Raw genomic sequence first — 25,382 nt, forward strand, 5'->3', positions numbered from 1 at the left:
TGTCTCCGACTGTATAGTGAGCACCGCATATAAAACAATGTCTAATGATTGTTTGTACACCACTGAATGTATTTCTGAGATTTGTACTTGTTAATGTATCAATATCATGATCACATTCAATAAATTCTAATGCCGTGACTGGAACAACTATTCAGAAGTTCATTTTCTTAATATATATCAAAGCATATATTCAATTCTCGCGGATAGAAGGAGCACCAAAGTCAGCATTTTCAAATTCAATGCCAAGGTTTTCAGATGGGCAATTTGATCATTCTTTGTCAGCATTACTACCCTGTTGTTGGATGCGGGGTATTGGTTGTGTCCGATGCTTTGTACTCTGTGTGGACTGGAACTGATTCATCGACATTATTCAGCTTATTATATAATAATAAAAACTCCTTTTATAATTTATATTGTATTAATATTAAGGTTTTCCTTTTTTCAAATAGCAAATATTTATCAGTCAATATACATATTCGAAGGTGATGTGCAAAGTTGTTAGAATGTCTTAGTTGATATTTTTATGTACATCTGAATCATACAATGTTAAGCTTGTCATTGTTGGTTTCAACATGAATTGAGCAAATAATTTAAAGCAAAACATTTGGTTCTTGCCTATCAGTAAGCAAATTTATATTCACTGTTTAATTAAATAGCAAATAAAACCATTTTTACAAAATGAGCTTCCATTAGGTAACCCATCTATCATTTTGCTGCAAAGCCATGACGTGTTAGTGCATTTTAAATATTAACATGGAGATGATTTCCATGTTTAATTCATATTGATTTACCATTATGTTATTTTTGCATGGATAACATATTGAACACCACCATAATGACGCTTCTTTGCTCATTATATAGCAATTCTATTAATTTGTTTATTCAATAACACAATGTCTATATAAAATCGCGTTCGGTGAATTATTGCAAACGTTTTGTATTTTCAAAAAGAAACTACCACAGCAAGCCATCAGTATTTACTAAGTTATAAGAATTAACTTAATAACTAGGCCTTTCAGTGTAAAGTTTTCCCGGCACAACACATTGATAACATCACTTTTTTACTTTATTTGCAAACAAGTTTTGCCTAAAATGAAGACCTAATGTTAAGCATAAATGATTGTTATTTTCATTTTAATCAAGAGCATTATTGGGCGAACGCAAAACATCATCTGATATTTTAAAGTTTAACAAAAGCTTACAACAAACGATCTCCTGCTCTTTTGTCGAAAACAGGGCCTAACTGGACAAGTATGAATGTCGAGAGTTATTAAACTTACCACATCAGTGTCCAAACTATTGTCGCTGGCAACATTTGTAACACGTGTCAACTGGACCGATGTTTAAGTTATGGTCAAAGAAAGGTTTTGCATTTTTGGTAGAAAAAGTGAATAATATAACCAATATACCAAGTTCAAATGTTACACCAGGCAAAGAGGTTCCATAACAACAGAGGGTAAAGGCAAGCATATGTGTAATGCAGGAGCTCAAGTCTAAAAGACAAGTGATTTGGATTTGAACAAATATAAAATGCTAGCAAAGAAACTGTCGGCGACAAGCATGCTGGACACATATCCTAAACTTTTAAGGGCGGATGCTTTGTCCTTACATCCGATGCTGTGTCACTCGAACTTACATATGCTCTCTGAAACGTGTATGGAATATATCCAAAATCCACGGAAATGTTAGTAGCACAATGAGAAAAGACAAGTCTGGCATAGTATCCCACATGAAATATACAGGCTCTGTTTTGCGCATTAGAACAGTCAGCAGTCGCTTCATGGTAAGGGCAAAGATATTAAGAAGTTCGTTGCATGCGCCATTCAAGAAGACCGCATTTTGGTGAACATTTGGCATTCATGGAAGGGGAATCTAAACATCAAGAACACAAAATCCCTCAAAAAAAAAAAAAAAACATATAGAAAAAATAACAAAACTACATTTATATACCAACCTTTAGAAGCCCGGAACAAGGAATGTTTGAGGAATATGCATTCATAATTTCATATACCTTGATAAACGACATTTGAACATTTTAAAACTGTAAAATTTGAATGCAGCAACCTGTACTAGTCAGTTTACGTCGACAGCGCCCGCAGATTGAGTTCAAACAGTAAAATATTCGCCAATCATAATGCTATTTTCCAGAACTGAGAAAGATCTTATGAAAGCAGAATGCATTATAATACAAGAGAAAAAGCAACGTTAGGGACGTTCATCTTGGTTATAATGCAATATTAACATAATAATTGAAGACCTCAACTTTATGTATCAGATTCTCATCTAACTTGGTATTGTACTGAGCTGCGAATAACAAAACCAAAAGTAAAAGAGTGAACTTTGAAAATTGGAGACATAACTTATACTAAGCTGAAGTGAATGAAAAATCTAAAACCATAAAAATGACATTGTGAATGTATGTAAGTCGCCAACGTTCACAACGATAGAAATCGCAGTTTACATGCCGTGTGGATCACTTAAAAGGCTTGAACCCCAAATTGTTTTATCGACGCCGGAAATTGGACAAAGTCTTAAAGTTATAAAACAGAATTGGGAAACATGCGGGACAACAGAGGGATTATTTTTCAAAAAATCAAATAAAAGTGAGAAAAACTAGAAAATATACTGAAAATCCCTTGCAAGTAACAACACCTATTTAACGGGAAAAACATACACACTAAGATAAGTGACTCTAATTCACTTCAGTTATTTAACTCTCGTGGACGAAACGGGTAACTGCATTATCATTGATATCAATATTGGCGAGAAACAGTTCTTTGAATAAAATACTATGATTTTAAACATTTAAAACTGACCAAAAGTGACCATGACTATTTTGAACGAAAAGTATCACGTACAGGTAACGTATCATTGCGCATCAGCATATCATTGTCATAAAAGCAACACAGATATTGAAACAGTATTTCAAGCTGCGCTTATAAGTTAATAAATAATGAAAAAGTTTGAGAATACTGCATCATGACTATTGAACAATACGTATAAAGAATTCGTCTGGTGACAAAGCGAAAGCTTATATGAACAATATGCTCACTAAAATGGGGTATTCTGGAAAGTGCCCAGATATCGGCATTGTAACATCTATCTACAAAAAAATAAAGGCAACCACACGACTTTCTGGTAACTACCAATCAATAACTGTGCTACCGGTAATCAATTTTTTTAAGTTTCTTCACCAATTGGGTGATCTCTTATCTCGGCAATTTTCATTGAAGAAATATTGAAGAACTGCATTCTAGGGAAGGTCATGGCATTAAACCAAGGTCAGCGCTGAGTTTATTTGATGCCTTTGTTTCATCTATTAATACATACGGGTGTTAAAACATGTGCGGGGATTTACAAAATCTGAGCAGTTGGAGAAAATACATTTAAGATTTTGCAAAGCCATACAATCGACTTCAAACGCTGCTGTATATGGTGATTTTGGTAGATACCCGTTAAATATAAATAGATACGAATGTATTTAAAAACACTGGTTTAAACTTAAGAAAAGTGATAATATAGTTATAAAATCGGTCATTAAATATGCAGTGTTAGTTATTAATCGTGGTAAATATAAGTGGTTTTTATTATGTTAAGAACCTACTCGCTCGTTAAGGTTTTTATCATGTGATGAATCGCAGATAAACGAGAACCATTTTATTTATTTTTTTATCTCTAAACAACGTCTTATAGACGAATACTTACAGCAATGAAAACAATGTCAACGAAAATTAAATTTAAACTGTGTATTGTGGACTTAAAAGTAACTTTGAGAAATTACAAAAGTACTATTTTAAGTTCATCCATATATTTATATGTAACACAAAATACTGTAAAATTTACGTGTGATAAAATATGTTCTGTTCGGTTCTGTTCTATTTACCCTGAATATCATTCTGCTATACAAATCAACATTCGACCCTGTCGACCAAAATAATATATTTGAAACAACTCAATCCTATATGAAAAAAACGACATCAATTGTTCGATTGTTTTCAAAAAAAGGTATTTCAAATGCTTGAATAAAGGATAAGAACAAGCTGTCGAACATGACCAGACCATTTGAGGGTACATTGTTTTTAGAAGACAATATTTTGAACAACGAAACATTGTGATTATAATCTTATCATAATTTAGCAGAACGTAGATAAACTGTATGGGGGGAAATATATTGACGATATATACAAACAAAAAGGCGATGATGTAGAAAGAGATTGAATATTAGATAGGCAAAATAGGCGCCCAAAATGGGTCAAAATATTTGAAGTTTCGAATGTAATTCCCATTAACATTTCTTGTGATATAACCAATTTGTGCAAAATGTAATGTTGTAACAAAACACGTACAAACAATGGAATACTCTTACCGCATCACTCCTGTCATTGTAGTTTTCTTCAACGTTCTTCTGTGGACACCCGTTGAAACAATTGGTAAGTAGACCATATGCGTGTTTCTAGCTCACCGGATAGGCATTTCCGGTAAATTCAGCCGTGCGGGCATCCCCCCATGCCAGATGAGTCACGCGATGTGACGTAATACTTTCAATTTCTTTTATTAAACACTTAATGTAAGCATAGTTATGAGATTTCAATAGATGAGTTCCATTAACATTAACTTTACAAAAATATTCCTTAAAAACAAAACAAAATAACCCTTAAAAGACGTGATAGCGAATGAACTTATTGACGTATGCTATGAATACAAATTACTGCGCGTCATGACGCCAGTAAACACCATCGCACGCGCTTTTTGGTGAAATGTACAAAACGCGCTTTCTCATGTTTTTTCCTCACATAAAAACGTAATTTAAGGTATGCTAGAAAAAATATATATCATGTGTGTCCGTTCCGGATAGAAAAATCCGACCCTCGGGCACGCTGCGTAGCCTGTAACTAGCCGTTACCTGGCAACGCAGGTGCCCTCGGGTCGGATTTTTCTATCCGGAACGGGAACACATGACAGATATTATTAATACGTTATTAGACATATTTTAAACAATAATTTTCAGTATAAAAAATCTTATCCTTCTAAATAATTGTATATGACTTATTGTTTCTTAAAAATAGAAAAGCACTCTATAGCCGGTGCTAGGGAGCGATGACCGTTCCATCTACACGTACCATTGCCGGCTGTTGATATACAGTCTCAATCAAAGCAAGATAACTGTCATCATATGTTGGATATATTTTAATTTCACCGCTCCAGTCAAATACATATTCTTTATCACCATGTGGGCAGAAAATGGCAGTAATCTGTATTTCATTTCAGTAATGCTCCCGAGCACTGTCGACTGCAACAAAAAACCGATAGGAGTTGCTCCTTTGGGACCAGTAATCGTGCGGTCTCAGATCAACCAACGTTTTGATGCGTTGACGTGCCGAGTCACCTTTTCCACATACTATGGATACAAGCTCTGTTTGTTTTTCTCAACGTTTTACATTGAAAACTGCGATGTAGCTTTCCTAGTGGAACGGGGAAATACAACCGTACGTTTGACATACTACCTGCATATGAAACAATACAACGATAATATATCCAAGTAAATGTAAATTACTACTTTACTTTCCATACGTCATTTACTGCTTTAATATCATTACAATACTTTGAAATGATCGCATTTTGAAATGACCTTGGTGTTCGCACCTACTTGTTTGCCACTGACAATTAAGGATTTACTCTAATTAATGCAACTCTTTATCATGTAGAACAGATCTGACGGTGAATACAAACATTTGTTTTCGTAGAGAGTATTTTGTCGATCTATAAGATAAGATTATAAGTCTCTTCCATGGCCAATAGTTAAAGATAGGTTCATCCCGACCCGAGCGTAGGGTGTTTTGCGGAAACGAGGTTTACCGAGTTTCCGCAAAACACCCTGCGCGAGAGTTGGGATGAACCTATCTTTCACGAGCGACTATGGCAGATGCTTTTTCTCCCACCTCAGTTAAACAAAATTAAGTTAAAATGTTTTTTTCTGGAACTCTTTTGTGTGTAGTGAAAATAAATGCGTATGGATATGTGATCATTCGTGGTTGTCATGGATATGCGCACAGTGATTAAGATTGTGTTAATAGTCAAATCGCTCTTTAAATAGTTCTTGGGGGAATGAAGCATTATTTCTTGAAAGGTGCGTGAAAACTTTTGTATGGTGACATTTGAAGCGAGAAATAATTAATAAGCATTCTAAATATTGCAAGGTTTCTATGATGCTACAGACGACAGTCTTTAACAAGGGAGGTAATTACAATGTGATGACCATAAAAGTTCCATACGGGCGTTTTATCTTTGCCCGTTGGCAAGACAAGAATTTCTAGCATGGTTAAATTTTTGGATCTACTTATCCAAAAAAATTTTTTCTCCCACCTCAGATAAGTAGATCCAATAATTTAACCATGCTAGAAATTGCCCACGGGCGAAGATAAAATGCCCGTATGGAACTTTTATGGTCATCACATTGTAATTACCTCCCTTGTTAAAGACTGTCGTCTGTAGCATCATGGAAACCTTGTCTTGTGGCAATATTTAGAAAGCTAAATATTTATTTCTCGCTTCAAATGTCACCATAAAACAGATTTCACGCACCTTTCAAGAAATAATGCTTCACTCTCCTTAGAACTATTTGAAGACCGGGTCGGAATGAACATATCTTACACTCTCGGCCATGGAAGATACTTATAGTCTATTTTACATAGATCGCTCTGCCCTCTGCACATGCGCGAAGTAACTATAATTGACAGTTATGGATGCCGTTTTCTGGAAACATCTGAAGCTAATGTCATGAACCCGAATTCGAAATAGATGTGTATTCATCTATCAAATCGTAATGACATCTATTCAGTGCACAGTAAAAATAGCATTCTGTGTCAATATTCGAAAACAAATATCTCATTAACATTTTTTTCTGATAATTATGCTCTTTATGATATACAACCAATCAAGCAGTCAGTACCAAAATGTGCGATATTTTGTTGATCATCAGGAATAAAAAAACGAGGTCCTCCAAGTAAAGTTCTATACGATGCAAACATACCTAGGTTATTCTAATAACCTAAATATCATAATTTTGTTGATTTTTGTAAACGAAAATTTTTATAAGTTACATTCATGTTTCGGTGCTTTTCCATTTTTTTTTGTAAAAACATCAATCTATTTTATTTGCTTTTATAAAATATTTACAAGGGCTGCGACAATTTACCATCGCCCGACACTCATTTAATGAAACTAACGCCTGCTTGAGCGGTTTAACTTTCGCGCCAAAATAACAAGTGACTACACAAAGGGCGGAGCTAGAGGGTCAACTTAGTTCGAACACCAGCTACCTGCGGCTTCGCTGCGCTCGCTCCATTTTCTGTAGATCGCCAAAATGAACTATAACATATACATTTTATGCATGGTATTTTCTTGTCAATATTTCAATACATGTATACTGGAGTTACATATGTTTGCCAATTGCAACACTTACACAGGAGAAGTATGACTGTTACCGACAGGACATCCCAGAAACTATCTGCACTGGCAGCCTGTATTTGACTTTGGTGTTAAAGAAGACAAAATTCTTCGAAAAGGGATATAAATTCGAGCTGACAGTTAATAGCTCTGCAGAGGGTTCGTATTTTGGTAATATTCCTGAGAAAATCATCGAATTGTCTAAAACACAAAAAATTGTGTTTATGAAAAGAAATGCTGTGACTAAAATAAATCGATGTCAACTCATTTTCTTAGCGAAACATTGCTGTTTAACATTGATTCATATTTATTTTCAGTAACATCAGCGGACTTTGTCAAGGGCATGGGTGCCTTCAACAAGAGTGCCAGACCAGTAGTTGTTGCAATGGTGCTTATCCCTACTTTGTTTGTCGTCCTCTGGAATGTCTACACTCACTGGAGAAAATGCCAACATAAACGACACAACCAGCCCGGGGAAGAGAGGGATGTTCAGCGTCATATTGTTTATGTTGGAGGAAAATTCAAGAAAAAGCCCTTGACAATTATCTAATGACGAATGCAACTGCTCCCCGTATTGTGCTAGGCTTTAATTTAGAAGTGGATAAAGTTTAGGTTGACGCGCATGTAAAGTTTGTTAAGGAGGCTTTATTTTGTCTTTTGCGTTTGATCGAAGAGTCGTTATTTTAAATGTCCATACATCATTGTTTATTATAACAACGCAATAAACGTGAATCATTTGTGCATAAAGACACAAAAGGACCAGATTGTTTAAACTATTTGCATGATAGACAATCCCATCCAATATATCACTTATTACCAAATCAATGTGTTAATAGAAAATACTTTGTAAGAGGGCCAAATAACAATAAATAGGTTTTGTCTCTGTCACTAAAACAATTTGGATAAATAAAGTTTTTGTTCATCCTTAATTGTTTCAGAAGAATAGATCAAATGTATGTTTCGAAAAAATGTTATAAATATGAACCCGGATTAGAAGCGCGCTTTAAAATGTAAAGTCGTGTTGTGATTTTGTGACTTAAACAGTGTGTCTATAATGGGGAAAATATTCCGTCTAGTAATAGTATTGTTTATTATACAACATGCGGATGCGAAGAAAGGTAAGAACAAACTTTAAGTAGGTTCATTTTTACTATGTACCTTTGTGTAGATCATTGGTTACAGAGACGATCCATATATAGTCTCTCTATTGTCTCAATATCCTGTCCACCATCCAGTTAAAATCGAACATTTGCGTAACGTTTGTAAATTACTCCAATTATTCCACAGCATTTCTATGTTCGCCAGCATTTCTTATACTTACATTGACTATTTATCGTTTGCGTTTTCAGTATACATGAACAGCCTGTCTGACTGTTTCCTGAAAACCCCAATTGAGGTTGAAGAACCGGTCATGATATCACATCAGGACAACAATCCTTATGACATGCTAGTTTGCAACATTACACTGAAAACAGTACCAGGAGAAAAACTGTGTCTGTCATTCCAACATTGGGTAGTTACAAACTGCGCTGTGTATTTACATTTGCAGTCTGGAACCGAAACGGTAATAATAATTATTATTATTATTATTATTATTATTATTATTATTATTATTATTATTATTATTATTATTATTATTATATGTATTATTATTATTATTATTATTATTATTATTATTATGATGATGATGATGATGATGATGATGATGATGATGATGATGATGATGATTATTATTATTATTATTATTATTATTATTATTATTATTATTATTAATATAACAGATGCACTCTTACTCCCAAATATAATTTACCACAATTAATAATATTGTTTTAATATTCCTAAAAGGATGAATTAATGTCGAAAACAATAGTTCTTATGAAGGATACCGAGTTCTATTTGAAAGAAATGAGCATAAAACATGGTATTTCTACCTTATGAGACTATAGTACACCACTTCTTTAAGCATTCATCAATCATTTAATATTATTGCAATTTCTGCTATTAAATACACGGTTACAATCTTGTTATCAGTAATTAACATTTTCGATTAAATGCATTATTTAGTAAGTAGTTAAAGGTTTATCAGTGAAAATTGATGTTTGTTATATACATGTGTATGTAATGATTTTTAATAAGAGTGTCACTTTAAACATTAATTTGTTTGTAACTCACTATTTTATATATCATAATTTTCGCATGATCTAACCTCGGCATAACACTTTCAATAAAAAGCCAACTTTGTTCCCATATGTCCACAATTAAGAACTTTTCAAAATTGAAATGAAATATAAGATGTTTTTTTTTTTTTATTCCAGAGAAGTTACGACTGCTTTGTCCGTGGCAAACCAGAAACATTTTGTAGCGGAAATGAGTTGCTGACGGTTATCTTGGAAAAGAAATTGCTTTCCCAAATTGGATATGAATTTTCTTTATTGGTCGAGTCCTCAAAAGGTGACACGTACATCCATTTTAAGAATGGTAATTTTTATTTTAAGATTTTGATATCTAATTATTATTTGTTTTATTGTTATTGCTTCTGCAGTATAAATGTATATGAATGGCATGGACTAATTGCTTGTATATTCTTTTTCATCATGGTAGATTGTCTTACTTATTTGGTTAATGGATTGTTAAAGGGCACAATGACGCTGAGATGGGTAGAGAGATTGGGGATACACTCAGCATCGTCAGCTTAACTATCAGCAGCGCAACCATGTTGTTCGTACTGGTCGTTCTGCTACTACTATGCTGCCGTCGACAAACCGTTTACAAGAGAACTTCCAGGCAACAGCAAACCTTTTTGAAGTTTGAAGACATACCTAAGTTTGAAAACTGTTATAGCGGACGATAATTTATTACACGCTTGATACCAATATATGTGATGTTGAACTTTAAGCACTGTACGTACCATTGTTAAGATATCGAATAGTATTTAGCATATTTAACAATACTAACCGTCAACTACATGCACTTGCTATATGCCATAATATTGAATACATGTGTAATGATATGAAAACTTTAATTTCTTAGATTTTACATCCTTATTACTTGTGTAGTTGAACATTATTACACTGTCATTTTACTTTCTCTGTAAAAAACATATTGTAAATAATTAAAATGAAACATTTTGATAATTTTCAAAGAAGCGCAAGCATGCTTTATGGTTTTGCAAAAATCAGACTTTGAATTCCAACGTTACCTCCCGCACACGAACGAACGCTTTAGCATCGGAAGGAGACTTTTTACCACTAACGAGCAGTTTTCCCATTCGATCACATTAAATTTTATTTATACATGTAAACAAATACAATCCTTCGCACACATCCGTTGTACTTATACTGGAGGTCGCCATTTTTTTTTTGGTCACACAAGACGTACTATTGTTGTGCAGAATACGCTGCCGCTGGGTACCAGACAACATCCGAAAATGATGTACATTTTATTTGTTAGGGGAGGTAACAGTGTAGGAGATTATCTTTATTTTTGAGAAGGTTATGCATCTTCGTGGGATTATGTTAGTAATGATTATGCCCCTTTGTTGTAATATTGCCATAATTCTTATGCTTGAAAATGGTTTTCTTTAGGTGATGACTAAGGAGGACCATCTGCGTGTTTAATTTCTAGTTCATCATTAGTATTCGTCATAGAATTCTTATATTAAAACGAATATTACAATTTATGATGTTGTTACATGTAAACTATGATAACTGTCTAAATTCAGTGACGTCACGATGTTTATTGTTGATAGACATGTTAATGTTTCATTTCAAATTCATACTATGCCAATATGGTATCCAATGTAGTGTTGCCACAAACAAATTTTGTTCAGGAAATAAAGTCATAATATGCTTGATTGTATTTGATTCTTCGCCCCCTTTTAATGGAGCTTGCATCGAACAAGTTTTCTCATAAATCGGAATCATTTCCATCTCTCTCCACATTTGGATAACAAATGCTATCAGGCAAATTGCTTGTCATACAATTTTAACACTGACATCTTCCAATGTGGAGACATCACTATCATTTGAATGACTGAATACACTTGCTGTAAATGAGCAGCTTCATACATTTCCGGCCTACAGACATACTTTGTTTGCTTTTAATTTTATTGGGTATTTCAATTGAATAACATTTCAGGAAGTAATACTGAAGAATTCATGATGATATCTCAAAAATTGTGCAAGACTAAGACACATGTTTACAAGTAAGATCTAGCTACATTTGTGTACAAGTAAGATCATGCACTGCAACCCATGGTTTCGATGCAAACATGAGTAATCGCCATAAAATCATCTAGAAAATGATGTGCAAATGACAATCCCTTTAAAGAAAGAAGTTTGGAAACACATTGAAAAATTCATGGGGGGGGGGGGCATTTGATAGATATATATATATACATATATATACATATATATTATATAGGCAGTGCCTGGTTTGTCTTCATTTCAGCCAGGACATGAATGTTGAATAATTAAATGAGGCGTTTTGAGCTTACATTAACTGAGACGGCATTTCGTCTTTCAGATGACAAACCATCAAAAGAACTTCCAAATTGTACTTGTTTTTGTTTCAAAAGACATGGCCTTTAGTAATTGTTTTTTTAGTCTGTGGCATTAAATGTTAAAAAAGGCAGGTACGATAAAGTACTTTGGTTCATAGTTTATACCTGTCCATGCCTTAGTTGTAGCATTTCTTACATTGTTTTGTTTCACGTTTTGGACATGGTCAACAATGTCTCATCAATTAACATTAGGCTTTGGCAGGCAGGATAATTCTGGATATGACAATATTTCCAGTTTTGGAATTAATTCACAGACTCTTGGAATGGTATAAAATGATTTCTTATGGGTGAATTAGTGATACCCATTGCTGGCATAATTAGGCAAAATAATTAATGCGTTCATCTAAAGCATTGGCAAACATTCTTCTAGACAGTCTAGAATATCTGGATATGTTTTTTAGATCTTAATCCCGTTCTCATCTTAAGGGAAGTATGATTCTTGAACTCCTTGTCATCTACAGAAAAACCAAAGCTTCAAAATCCTGTCCTTTTTGTTGTTCATTAAACAGGAACCAGCTTCAGACTTCCAATCACATGATTGCACAGTTTTTACCAATTCAATGAAAATGTATGCTTTAAAGAAGGGAACAATTTGTGCATAAAACAGGAATGTTAAAACCTGTACCCATATTGATATGTAAAGGTTTACACATATGATACCAAACACAATGATGGTATTAAACATAAATGATATAAGGAATCATATTATTGGTCATAAAATATATCGTTTTGCAATTAATGGCATTATTAATACATTGATTTTATGTTATTTATGATGGCAACTTATAGCAACTTATAACTTATAACTTGTAGCAACTTATAGCATCCGAATCCAGTTGGCTTCAAAAGTAGAATCCGGCATATCAAACCCTAGTGTGCAGGATACTGCTTAAATGGGTCGGAATTCTGGAAACTAGAGTACCCGGATTGCACCCACTTGTCAAAGCCGGGATCATAATGAGAAGCTTATTCATGAAACACTGCACCAAACAAACACAAACAACTGTAAGTATTCAAAAATAACCAAATATCTGGGGATTGGGAAAAATGCAAATAGAATTTTGTATATTTTGCTAAAAATATATGATATTTCAACACTTACAAAGTAACACAGTATCATATTATGATTTATATTCCTATTTAGTGAAATTGCCCATGTCTGCTATGCAGATAACACTTACATATATATAATAATTTTGGCCAAAATGTTCATTTTGCAATTTTCAATATTCTTGCAAATTACCACTGGGAGCCTCGTGGCGATCCCTTAAAGGCTTCTGTACTCTTAAAGCTGGAGATTGGTAGGAATCTTTCTTTCTAAAAATTGCTTAAAATTCATTTCTATTTCTATTAAGGCACGAAAGTTCACTCCCAAACAGTTCCCCCCACTCCCCCCCCCCCCCCCCAAAAAAAAGGTACCGTGTGCCGAGGGTTTTGTGTAACTTTTTTTTCTGAATTAACTGACCTGTACAATCTCAGGTATGATCTCTCAAACTGATTATCTGGAACATAACCTTATTAACAAAGGTACTCATGGGTATTCATCTTCACTTAATTTGCTGATATCGGTCATATTGCTAAATGTACAGGAAAGTCAAAGAAGTAAGTTTTTACATTCATCAATCATGATTACATATCTATATCTATATATATATATATATATATATATATATATATATATATATATATATATATATATATATATATATAATAGAAGCACGCCCCCTCTAAAATTGTCCATATTACTATTTATTTCAATATGTAAAAATGTAATAATTATATGCTCAAAATTCAAAATTTCCAATTACAAATTGTTAAAATTTTCTTCAGAGAAAAACCCCAAACCCCCATGCAAACAGTTTATGCAATATACTTTCGATTCTGAAGAAGGGGCGCATGTCAAAAGGTTGCGCCCCTAAGTTACGCACCCTCTATCATCAATTCCTGGTCCCGCCCCTGATACTTTTATCTATCGTAGAACCCTCCTATGTGACATAGATTAGGTTTTTCTAATTAAACAAATCCATAAAACAATTTCAATATTTTTTCTTTTCAGATTGGAGTTTCAGAATCTATGTTCGTGCTTGCCAGTACATGGCTGAGGCAAACCTTCCTGAGAATTGACTCCAAATTCATTATCAGTCACTATGGTGTATTGGATATTACTGCTGTAGTAGGATTCCCTCTGGAAAGCAGTTCTTAGCATTGCAGAAAATCAGAGTAATGTATTAACATTGGAGCTGCAAGCTGGTGTGTGCAAATGAGTATTGATCATAAATGCATGTATGGTAACATGTGAGGGAACTGTTTTATACTTTCTACATGCAAACAATGAGGTAAGTTGCGACATAATTCTATTGTATTTATTTAATTTTGTATTCAGAAATGTTTAGTTTTGTGTTATAAGGTATGTTCAATAAAAACTAATTATATATGAAACAGAACTGCAGATTAAAATGTTGAGTATTTGGCAATTGATTGATGGTTTGTTTATCTGAATGATTTAATTTAAAAAAAAAAAGTAATTGTAATAATTATTGTCATAAATCAGACCTCACCAACCTAAATCTACTTGGTCTAACATGTAGGCCTATGTATTTGTTTTCTACAGGTGAGCTAATATATACACAAAGATGTAATTCTTCTTAATGAATAAACTTGGAACTTGCCTAGATGTATTTTGAAGCAGAATCTCTTAAATACCTGTAAATTTTCACTATCTTTGCAATCACATGAATATCAAGTGTGAATCTGACATAAATCATGAGGAAAAGCTATTAGGGAAGCACCCAGTTTGCTCAGAATGTTCCCTGTTTTTCAGAATATTGATAAATATAATAGAGATATTGTATGGCAAGGCAAGGCAATGTATTGTAATATTCAGCTGTGAATGCCCAGTATTGATCATAGATAGTGGTTCATGTGAGTCAGGGAGGGTTTTCTAGGTTATGTATACAACTCATATTGGAATTTTCTTGGACATGTCTTTTTTCTCTTTTGATAACAAATACATTCACTGGCAATTGTGAAACTGAGGCTAATTAAGTGTATAATTAAAATACAGTTTTTTTTTCTATCGAAGATTCACTTTCAGGTAAGTAAAAAATTTTTAGATTTGTGAATTGTCTGTAACAATTATACATCAAACTGAAATAATGATAATTATACATTGTAAATAAATATATGCAAATGTGTGTACATTTCCAGATACCAGGTATGATACAAAGCTGAATGCCTGAACATGAGGGACATGTTAGCTGGATTCTCCGTCCTTATTCTGGTGTCCGTATGGCCTCACTGTGATGCAGAAACAGGTTCAAGCTTCTCTCAGCTTTTTGTTATACTCTTTAAATTATATACTCCCTGTAGTGTAGTGTTGTGTTGTGTTATGTTGCGTTGCGTTATGTTGTGTTGTGTTGCGTTGCGTTGTGTTGTGTGTAGGAAATCTTCATTTAGTTTTAATGGTCTAGACTTCTTAGTTCATATAATGTGTTAAAAAATGTTTTATTGATTGAAGTGTATATACTGTGAATGACTCAAAATTAATATTTGTAATTTGTACTGTTCTTGTCCAACAGAAAGGTTTATTGTTCATCCATTTCATTAAGTTAATCAATCAAGGATAAAAACCCTCTTATCGAAAATTGTATCACACAATCACATTTTCTTGATCTTTAAGTCTCATTTATAAGATGGTAACAATATCCTTGTATTACTATTGACATACATAGAAACATTATTATTGTAATAATTTATAAGTTGGTCTGCAATCCTCAGTCGATGAATTGTTTCACATTTCAGTTAAAGAATTTGGTCAGTTTTCAGGGAAGGGATTTGGTCAATTTTCAGTGAATGGATTTGGACAATTTTCAGTGATTGATTATGGTCAATTTTCACTGGATGGATTTGATCAATTTTCAGTGAGTAAATTTGGTCAATTTTCAATGGAATGATTTTGGTCAATTTTCAGTGAACGGATTTAGTCAATTTTCAATGAATAAATTTGGTCATTTTTCAGTGAATGATTTTGGTCAATTTTCAGTGAATGAATTGGGTCAATTTTCAGTGCATGAATTGGGTCAATTTTCAGCGAATGAATTTGGTCAATTTTCAGTGAATGATTTTGGTCAATTTTCACTGATTGAATTTGGTCAATTTTCAGTAATTTGGTCAATTTTCAGCGAATGAATTCGGTCAATTTAGCAAAGGCATTTAGTCAATTTTCAGTGAATGGATAAATTGGTCAATTTTCAGTGAAGGGATTTAGTCAATTTTCAATTAAGGAATTGAGTCCATTTTTCAGTGAAGTAATTTGGTCAAACAGGATTTGGTCAATTTTTAATTAAGGAAATTAGTAAATTTACAGTTAAGGTAGTCAGTCAGTTTTCAGTAAAGGAATTTGGTCAATTTTCAGGATTTGATCAATATTAGTTAAGGGATTTTGTTAATTTTTGATCAATGAATTTGGTCATTTTTTGTGAGGAAGGACATAAGAATCTTACTCTTGACCAGTCTTGTGGCCATTATCATACAGAGGATAATTAGTTTATCTGCCAATCCCTGATGTAATCTGACTCAGTGCATATTGCTGGTATTGATCTCAGTGAACCCAGTATGAACCCAGGGATATAATTGTCCACACCAGGTCATTAATCAAATATACATTGGTTATTGAGTTAGGTAATCATAACTGGGTTGTGTATTGGGCATGATGCTCATTGATAAATTAACAAATACCATATTGTACAATATAATCAGCATGGTGTTCTATTGTATATAGATTCCTATATGTATACATGATAATTTTCTCTACATTTTCATATGTTGTTTTGATATTAATATCCTGTGGTTTTTCTTCTAAGATTCTCAAACAGAATCATAAAGCAATGATTGATTGGCTTCTTAGGAGTTTCGTTTGATTTGTAAAGATCTAATAAGCCTCCCATATCCCAAATCTTAGGTTAAGTGCATTTTAAAACATTTTGAGGAGAAAATCCATATTTTTTACATGATATGTTTACTAAAATTAAATCTTGGGGCCATTCCAATAAAGATTTTAGTGGATTTTAGTCATAAATTGAAATTATCTTAGTGTCATGTTTCAATTGTTTTGCTAGATATTTGAGTTAAATGACTCTTAGCAAGTATTAAAATTGAACACTAAGTTGAGGAAATAAAGAAAATCAATGTTTTGCCGTCTGTGATGTTTATACAGAATTAAGATCGTTAACTAAAATTGTGACTAAAATCCTTTACTGAAATGGCCCCCTGGTTTGTTAATTGTTGCCCCTCTATAGTTAGATGTTGTGTTTGTGTTTCAGTTTGATTTCTTCATCAATTAGTTTGGGTGGTGAGTTTTCAATTAGTTTTTAGTGTTTAAGTTCATCTTCAAGAATCAATTTTGTAGCATTTTTATTTCACTGGCCCTTATTTCTCTTAAATTCTTAAGCTTGACAAGCATTATAAATATCTTAAGCTAAATACTCATATCAAAAACTTGTTTGTACAAAAAAATAGTATTTTTAGCTTGATCCTGTTAGAAGGCCAAGGGACTTTTGATTGGTAGAGAAATAGGGGTCAGAAGTTAATGTGTCTTTAGTCAGGTTTTTACCCCCCAAAAATAAAACAAGAGTCATTCTGTATTGTACAACTAAAAAAAAATGATTACCGGTACAAACCATGACTTAATAAATAAAAACAATTAAGTGCATGTACATGAATATTGCTTAAAAAAGTGTTTTTCAAAAGCAAATATTTACAATGATCATATGATAGCTTTAATCATAGAACATTCACATTATCATTGATCAATACTTAATTTAAATAATGATGTGTTGTTGTTTATTATATGAGCATTATCAGTGTTTTATTAGCTGGAATTGAAAATTTAACAACATTGATAAAGAAAATAATCGGAGAGGACACTTCAATTGAGCAAGATTTTACCCTTTCTTCAGTGTACATGGATCGGTATGGTGACTGCTTTCACGACGGTCCTATCGAGGTAGAAGAGTCGTACACGATTCTCTCACAGGGAGGAGAAGCTTACGACACGCTGACATGTCAGATGACCTTCAAGGCAGACAAGGGCAGTAGACTGTGTCTCACTTTCCGATCCATAAGAATAGACAATTGTGGGGTGAATCTTCATGTGTTCTCCAAGGAGTCATCTAATGACAAGGTTCTGGTAAGAAGTATATTGCAGAATTTACTGCATTTAAGAGTCTTACACGGTAGTTAAGGGAGCTATAAGGTTCTAAACATAATAATAAGTTCTGTACATGTATGCATATATAGAAGGATATATGATTGTGATCATTATAAATAGAAAATACATGACTATTTTGTAATCAAAATTTAAATGGTTGTTCCTAAATTTTCAGGAACTGTGTTATAGTAATGGTTCAAAAATTGTACTGAAACATTTTTATGATGAGATGAAAAGATAGATTCAAACATCAAGAGCAAAATAAATCTTGCAAAACAAGGTAAAATAATTTGTCAATTGTAATACAACTACATGAAACACAATGGAGCAGTTGTGCTGAACATTTTTTAAGTTAACAACATGTTTAAATCGTTAATGGGCTGGAAGAAAATCGTTAATGGGCTGGAAGATTTATTGATACACTTGTGATCTGCAGTATTTTTAACAAGACATTTGTTTCTGCTGTACTTTTTTATGCAAACAATATGAGTACATCATCAAATATTTTACCTTGTAAAGTTTACAAATTAGATGCCGTTAACAACATTGTTAACTTAAATAGATCTTAACAATCAGCCCTATGTCGTCTTTTACCCATTTCATTTATGATTCGGTTTCATTAAAAAAATAGACTTCACAGAACACAATTTCTTATTAACATGTCTTGTGATATTATTTAGAAATATTTACAGAATCGTTGTTTTTACAGCCAAGATTTATATAATGTTTCCACGTTTTCCTTGCCAATAGCTTGGCCTGTCATGTTCAGATGGTTGCTGTATAAATTATTAGGAGAAGATAGGGAAGAATTTATGAGCTTTTATCTGAAAAATATTCATGGCCGTTTCAGCTGTCATTTTCCATGTTTTCCAAGTGATTACCATACTGATTCATTACAAATATGGGATCGTTTTTGTAGGACTGAATCTGTTAGAGTAAGGCAGCAAGTGGAAGAATATGTGTAGATTTTGCCGGCTAAGCATGGTAGAGTAGTGATGCATAAAGTAGTTGTTTAAAAAAAATATCTATGTACACTGAATGCAACTATGAGTTCGAAAAAGTTCAATAAACACTAAAGCGTTTGAGTTGATGGCTTGATATTACATATGATAGTAACATGTATTTTTGTCCGCAACTTTTGCTGTCAGTGTATTGCCTATTAACACTGAAGTATGTTTTTCATAAATAACTCATCTATTTTTATTAGTGCAAAAAGTCCATGTTTTATAACAGCCTGGGTATTTTCATTGTTTTTGTTATCAAAGCAATTTAATCTTGGCCATATCCCAGAAGATGTTCATGATTGTGAAATCGAACTTGTTGCACATGTTACCAGGGACAATACCCTCATTATTGTGTAAAACAATTTCTTTTGTTGAAATACTAATGCTGATATAGAAAGCTGAGATAAATATAGAGTGGCGCTCTTACAGGGGAGCTATGGGTGCAAAATGGCTGACACTCCCAACAGCGTATGCAGTGATGACCGATATATGACTATTCTAATGAAGAAACGTGAGCTCTCCCATGAAGGATACAACTTCAAGCTGGAACTCAGGATTTATTCCGAAGGTAGAATCATGCGTGTTGCATAGATTTTGTGTACATTTCTGTTATTTCCCTATACATTGGTATAATGTTACAGCAATCACAATGGAATGTCAGGCAGATGGTTATTTCTTCAAAAAAATATGGTCTAATTGATATGTTTAAAAAACTTTAATTCTTTTATTTAATAAATAAAATAACTATTATATTCAGTTTTGGTTCCTAATACTCTTATGTCAGACTGTCAACAAATAAAATACAATTATGTTTCTGTACTTAGAATATAATGTGTATTTTCCAAACTGAAAACAAAAAAGTGGACAAATAAAAATTATTAAAACTAGTGCAATATTTTCCCTTTCTGCAGGTGATGCCTTTACAGATGGTGTTGATGCATTCATAGTCAGTATTGGTATCATAGTTGGAATTGTTGTCAGTGTGATAGTACTGGTGGTGCTGGCAGCGGTCATCATCGTTTGCTGCTGCTGTAAGAACCGACAGTCAGGGTTCTACAGGCAGAAGTCAGCAGCGTCTGGGCGCACTGGAACCACAGATGTTATATTGGAGCCAACTGGTATGTCATCAAGTCTGTCCATCAGTGGGTCGGTCATTCAGTTGCTCTAGCTGTCCTATTTTTGTCCAGTCCATATCTTTCTCATTCATGGTCAGATTTTAAAATGATTTTGCAGGAGTGAGCACTATAGCATGAAGATGTATCATGCACAAGACCCATGTCCATATTTTGTCAAACAAGATTGAATTTTAAAATTATTTGAAAGAAATGACCATCATAGTATGTTGACATGTCGCACACAAGATCTGTGTTAATATCCTAGAGGTCAAGGTCACAGAAACCTTCTGAACTCATGGTAGTATGTTTGTCTACATTACCGGGGGTATTGCCAGTTCTGTGGCATGTTTTTTGGTGAAACATTCCACTTTATTTCTTTATTTTTTCTATCCAAGTAGTATTTTCGACGCTTGGGCATGCGGGGGTATTAATCGCATTCTATGATAGCTCTAGTTATTAACCGTACTAAATTTATAAGTGTTAATTTCACAAGCTGTACAGTTCTGTTTTTTTATAAGTTGTTGCTTATTTTTGGTCTTCTTATATTTAGCATTGAGTTATTAGACATGATAGATAAGAAGACCAAAATGAGAAATTATAGTGTTTGGCGCAACATGTCTCTATACTAGATAACCTATATGAACAACCAACATATGCAACCGCTGAACAACCCACTTAATAAAACCAATTAATGACTAATTGGAACTTTTACGGTCATTTTCATTGGAAGCTTTTTTAACACTTATACTGCATTGGTTGAGACAGGCAAATAAACTCTAAATGTACCGGGGTAGTTCGAAATAAAGCATTCAAGGCGAGACTGATGAATTGGCCATTGGATAAAGTAATTTTTCATAGTATACAACATGTTTGTTTAATTCCCTCTAACCAATAAATGGATATGAAATGACTGGAACCTAGAATTATTTGTAAGATGAGAGATAAAACATGACATAGCTCTTTTGCTTCAGGTATTTTAAATGTAACATTTTAATAAATGGATTACCTTATAAACCTACATTCGTAAGCAAATATTGCAAGCCTTTTTTAAAAGTTACCCAGAAAGATTTGTAGGAAATTGGAAAATCAATTTTCCCCACAATCAAATTATGTTTAATTGGTTTTTCTGTTGTAAATATATTGTTAATAGGTTTCCCATCAATACAATTACCTGGAATGACCTGTGTTAACAACAGGTTGGATTTCTTGTTGAAAATCAATGCCATGTGTTCCATCAAGCAATGGTAATATATCTAAACAAAATTTCTGACTGAGAATGAGGCTTTAAGCAGTTCACTCAAATTTTTGTTCAATAAATGAGCTTAGTTACTACTAAAAAAAGTTGGCAGAACATATGGGCTTAGTTTACGGTAATAAATATTATATCTGCTTTACTCTTCTGCCAAACTTTTATTGGCATCTCTGTCGAAAAAAATAATATTTTCTTATAAAAGATTTACTGAGGAGATGTTTATATGATCATAAAATAAATAATGTAGGAAAACTAGTTGGAAGAAATCTGTTTTGCTCTTATCTGATATGGAAATTAGATAATTTGGATTCTACACTAGATTGGTGAAAATGGTAATGATATACTGAAAGTAAAGCTGGTACTCTGTATTCATACTGAATTTTGTGATTTTATTTTTGCTGATATTTATGATTCTATTATGACAGGTTGTCTTTTTAAAACATAACTAAATGATATATGAAGCATCTACCAGGTTTATTACAGATATTTGGTTTGAAGACCTACTGTCAAAACACAAATATCACGTATAATACTCCTCAGCATAGGGTACAGAAGGCAGCAAAATCAGCCCTCTATATGCTTAGCAAATATTGCTCGGAGGCAATTTCTGAACAATGTGCGCAAGATGATAAAAACATTTCTTGTGAATACTGTTGTCACTAAAACATTTAGTAGGGTTATTTATATAGCCCTTTACCCAGACAAAATGTGTGTTACTATTTCACTATTAATATTCCAGCCCCACCATTGCCAGAGGATCCCCCAGCGTATGCAGACATCCCACCTCCCTACACAAGCTTGCCCCAGGGTGGAGACGATGATCCCCAGTCTTCACAGCCTTCACCAGAGACACAACACATGCTTCCACATACAGAGGGCAAGGTATGCGGTTGTTAGTTGTGATATTTTTGCAGATAATGTGACATTAATTTTTCAAATATTCCTTGGATAAGTCACATAACTCCTGCTCACAATATGAATGCCAAAATTTCTGTACATAATAGACAAGGGAATTGTATATATTATTGAAAATCAGTATTGCAATAGTTAATGGATAACCAATCATTATTTGGCAGCTGAATGCTTGCTATTTATTGTAGGCAAATTGTTAAAATTTTATTTCTTCATCTTTTTTTGCATAATCCATTACATGAATTATTATCTTGTTATATAGGTATTGTCTTAAATCTAAATCGGGGGAATTTTGAGTTATTGAGAGAAGCACCCCTCTCCTTCTCCATGATGAATTTTAAAATGAGTCATGCAACATGTTTTATAAATGTAATGCAATTGTTTTGTCTCCCTCTTCAGGACGTTGTATGACAGTGTCCATCCAAAGAGACCCTCTACTTCTGTATTATCACATGATATTTGGACAGAATACTAGCAGTACGACTACAGTCAAGGGCAGAGTTGGGTTGATATTACTGTACAAAGTAGAGAGAACTTATATTTATTTGATTCAGAGATAGCCAAAACACTTTGTTCCATATTTGGGCTTAGATGAAAGAACTGCAACTAAGAGAACTGTCAACATGAACTATTCCTAGGATACATAATTTTATAATGTATTGAGGCCAAATTTATATTTTGACTGATAATGTATACACAACTGACCTTTTCTGAAGGTTTAGACTCTTAAGGAATCATACCGTCTGATTTCAGGACCAATTTACACGTATGTGTTTTGCGTCCAGTTTTTTGTGCCTAATATGATGTGTTCATTAAATCCATTATTTAAAATATCATTAGAAAATCCATTTATTTTTTCATTAACTATATGGGGCATTAAGCACATACATTAGTGTACACTGATCTCATGATCCATATGATTGTTTGATGAATTAAATTTTAAAGAGTTTGCATGTTTGGCAAGCTTTAAATTAATTGAAAAAAGCCTTTGTTTAAGGAAGTAGTAAATTGATTTTGATGAAAATATCTTGTTTTGCAAGCTTTATATTGATTTTGCGGAAACACTTTGCTTGAAGATAAACATGAGCAGATGTCACCACAAGACCCAGGCTAACCTCATAAGGCCGAGATAAACGTTATCTGTTGCTCACTCACTTACCATGTCCTTACTCAAACTGTACAGCCTTTCACGTAATGTTAATAAAATGAATCATATAGCTCACTCACTAGCCTCGCAATTAACTGTTGACGAACCATTATACCTTGTATTGTGATTTTTTTCTTTGTTATGTCTCATCTGTAATTCCATATCAATTTATTTTTGTATGGCTTGGCTCCCACAGTTAGTTTTGAGAGGGAAAACTTCATACTTCTATCATGCGTTGAAAGGGTACAGATCTAGGGCAGATGATACTTAGGTTGTACAGAACTTGTGTCTAACCCATTTGCTTCTTGTAAACTAGATGTTATTGTTTTGTGTTTTATGAAATAAGTGATAAAATATGTTTAAATCAAACGTTGTATTTAATATTTTTTCTACATTCATAATTTATGTGTCAGGTAATTCAGTAATTTTATAATCGGCTGTAATACAATTATATTTGTCTTTGAATGTATGTAATATTTTTTTAAAGTAGATTGTTTACATAGGATAATGTTACATCATATCTTACATTTTTAGATATTTAAGTGAATGTATAAATTATTGATATCATTTATTATTTATCTACTTTGCATGCTGGTGCATTGTTTATGATATGCATATTGTCCTGATATATGCCTACAATTGATGGGAAAAAAATAGATTGATTATTTATTTGCTGTTTTAACATTAGAATATTTATTGTGTTTACGTTTTGTTAAGTTCTGGGACCAATTGTATAAAATTGGGTTACTTATCTGCAGATTATCGTTTCGTTAGTTTGTACATTAACCACACCAAATAATAAACCAGTTTTATACAGTTGGCTTCTGGCTTTATTGTAAAAGTGCAATAGTTGTTTTGGGGATAAATATGATATTTTTTGTGATATATTGTGTTTACTGAATTATAATTATGTTTATATATTCTAGTTCTGTAGGGCATATGTTTTCTGTTATCTGATTTTCATATAGTTTGGGAAACTTTGCTCTACTGCTCTTTACTGCAGGATACATTCAAGACTGAATAAAATACGATCATTCTAAGCTTATCTCTTGTTTGTGTTGTAAATGTTGAAGTATTGCCAATTTGTCATAGCCTTGGTGTCGTTAGGGGAAGTCAAGCATCAGCATACACAGCATGAACTTCAGTCATAACTAAAAATTCATTCGAGATATTCCTATGAAAATTGTGTACATCTTGCCAGAGACAATGTGCAAGGCTAATAATGCTGACTTGAATAATTGTCAAATTGCATTTGCAAATGCCTCTTTTTCGGAGCTCAGCGGCGCTCTTGTTAATCTTACTTCTTCTAATGTTTTAGAAGTATTATAATTAAAATTGTACATTAAATTAGTTAAATTTGAAAACATATCTACTTTCATTGCTTTACGATGGTTACTATGTCTAAGCAAGTCGTATATTTTACAACTTTGAAATGTTTAATTTATAGAACTAAATAAATTGATACATAAGTGTTTTTGTTTTTTTTTTAATTTATTGAGCTAAAATCTTAATTCAGTTTGCAAACAGATCTTTGTTATACCATGTAAAGGGCCTATACAAAAACAGGTATACATGGGCTGCATTTGAATGCTTGTCAAATTGATTTAAAACGATAAGCATATAATTTAAATAGAGATATAATGAAGATGTGTTGGCAAGTGTGGCTGAAGTTAAGAGCCAGATTATTAAAATCACTTGGCAAGTGTGTCTTCGGTACAGAGACAGGGTGTTGAAATC

General features: G+C 33.1%; 2 protein-coding genes across 6 annotated transcripts; both read left to right on the plus strand.

Annotated features, from left to right (window-relative positions):
- Positions 1–4,241: 4,241 nt before the first annotated feature.
- On the plus strand, positions 4,242–11,297 carry LOC128216975 (uncharacterized). Of its 2 annotated transcripts, none has more exons than XR_008258165.1 (7): positions 4,242–4,430; positions 5,269–5,486; positions 7,467–7,605; positions 7,764–8,564; positions 8,796–9,010; positions 9,762–9,897; positions 10,083–11,297. XR_008258165.1 is itself a non-coding variant. In XM_052923740.1 (7 exons), exons 4-7 carry the CDS (start codon positions 8,501–8,503, stop codon positions 10,295–10,297), a joined length of 657 nt encoding a protein of 218 aa, XP_052779700.1. In that variant the 5' UTR covers positions 4,242–4,430; positions 5,269–5,486; positions 7,467–7,605; positions 7,764–8,500; the 3' UTR covers positions 10,298–11,297. The 2 variants fall into 2 exon arrangements, 1 of the variants encoding a protein (XP_052779700.1); XM_052923740.1 differs by having other exon boundaries at positions 9,762–9,924.
- A 2,911-nt stretch (positions 11,298–14,208) lies between these two features.
- Positions 14,209–25,115, plus strand: LOC128216716 (uncharacterized). Of its 4 annotated transcripts, none has more exons than XM_052923364.1 (7): positions 14,209–14,227; positions 15,215–15,321; positions 17,965–18,194; positions 19,649–19,787; positions 20,131–20,337; positions 22,326–22,468; positions 22,898–25,115. In XM_052923364.1, the coding sequence occupies exons 2-7, from the start codon at positions 15,249–15,251 to the stop codon at positions 22,907–22,909; spliced, it is 804 nt and encodes a 267-aa protein (XP_052779324.1). In that variant the 5' UTR covers positions 14,209–14,227; positions 15,215–15,248; the 3' UTR covers positions 22,910–25,115. The 4 variants fall into 4 exon arrangements, with proteins under 4 accessions (XP_052779324.1, XP_052779321.1, XP_052779323.1 ...); XM_052923361.1 differs by having other exon boundaries at positions 14,218–14,343; XM_052923363.1 differs by lacking the exon at positions 14,209–14,227 and adding an exon at positions 14,851–14,929.
- Positions 25,116–25,382: the final 267 nt, after the last annotated feature.

The sequence above is a fragment of the Mya arenaria genome, chromosome 14, assembly GCF_026914265.1.
Source record: "Mya arenaria isolate MELC-2E11 chromosome 14, ASM2691426v1".
Lineage (NCBI taxonomy): Eukaryota > Metazoa > Mollusca > Bivalvia > Myida > Myidae > Mya > Mya arenaria.

What these genes read in the sequence shown, in the direction of transcription:
- LOC128216975 (XM_052923740.1), top strand. Translation starts at nt 8,501, where the DNA reads ATGGGGAAAATATTCCGTCTAGTAATAGTATTGTTTATTATACAACAT. An exon ending in ACATGCGGATGCGAAGAAAG is followed by an intron (nt 8,565 to 8,795) that starts GTAAGAACAAAC and finishes TTGCGTTTTCAG; the next exon opens with TATACATGAACAGCCTGTCT. An exon ending in TGCAGTCTGGAACCGAAACG is followed by an intron (nt 9,011 to 9,761) that starts GTAATAATAATT and finishes TTTTTATTCCAG; the next exon opens with AGAAGTTACGACTGCTTTGT.
- LOC128216716 (XM_052923364.1), top strand. Translation starts at nt 15,249, where the DNA reads ATGAGGGACATGTTAGCTGGATTCTCCGTCCTTATTCTGGTGTCCGTA. An exon ending in ACTCAGGATTTATTCCGAAG is followed by an intron (nt 19,788 to 20,130) that starts GTAGAATCATGC and finishes CCCTTTCTGCAG; the next exon opens with GTGATGCCTTTACAGATGGT. An exon ending in TGTTATATTGGAGCCAACTG is followed by an intron (nt 20,338 to 22,325) that starts GTATGTCATCAA and finishes TTAATATTCCAG; the next exon opens with CCCCACCATTGCCAGAGGAT.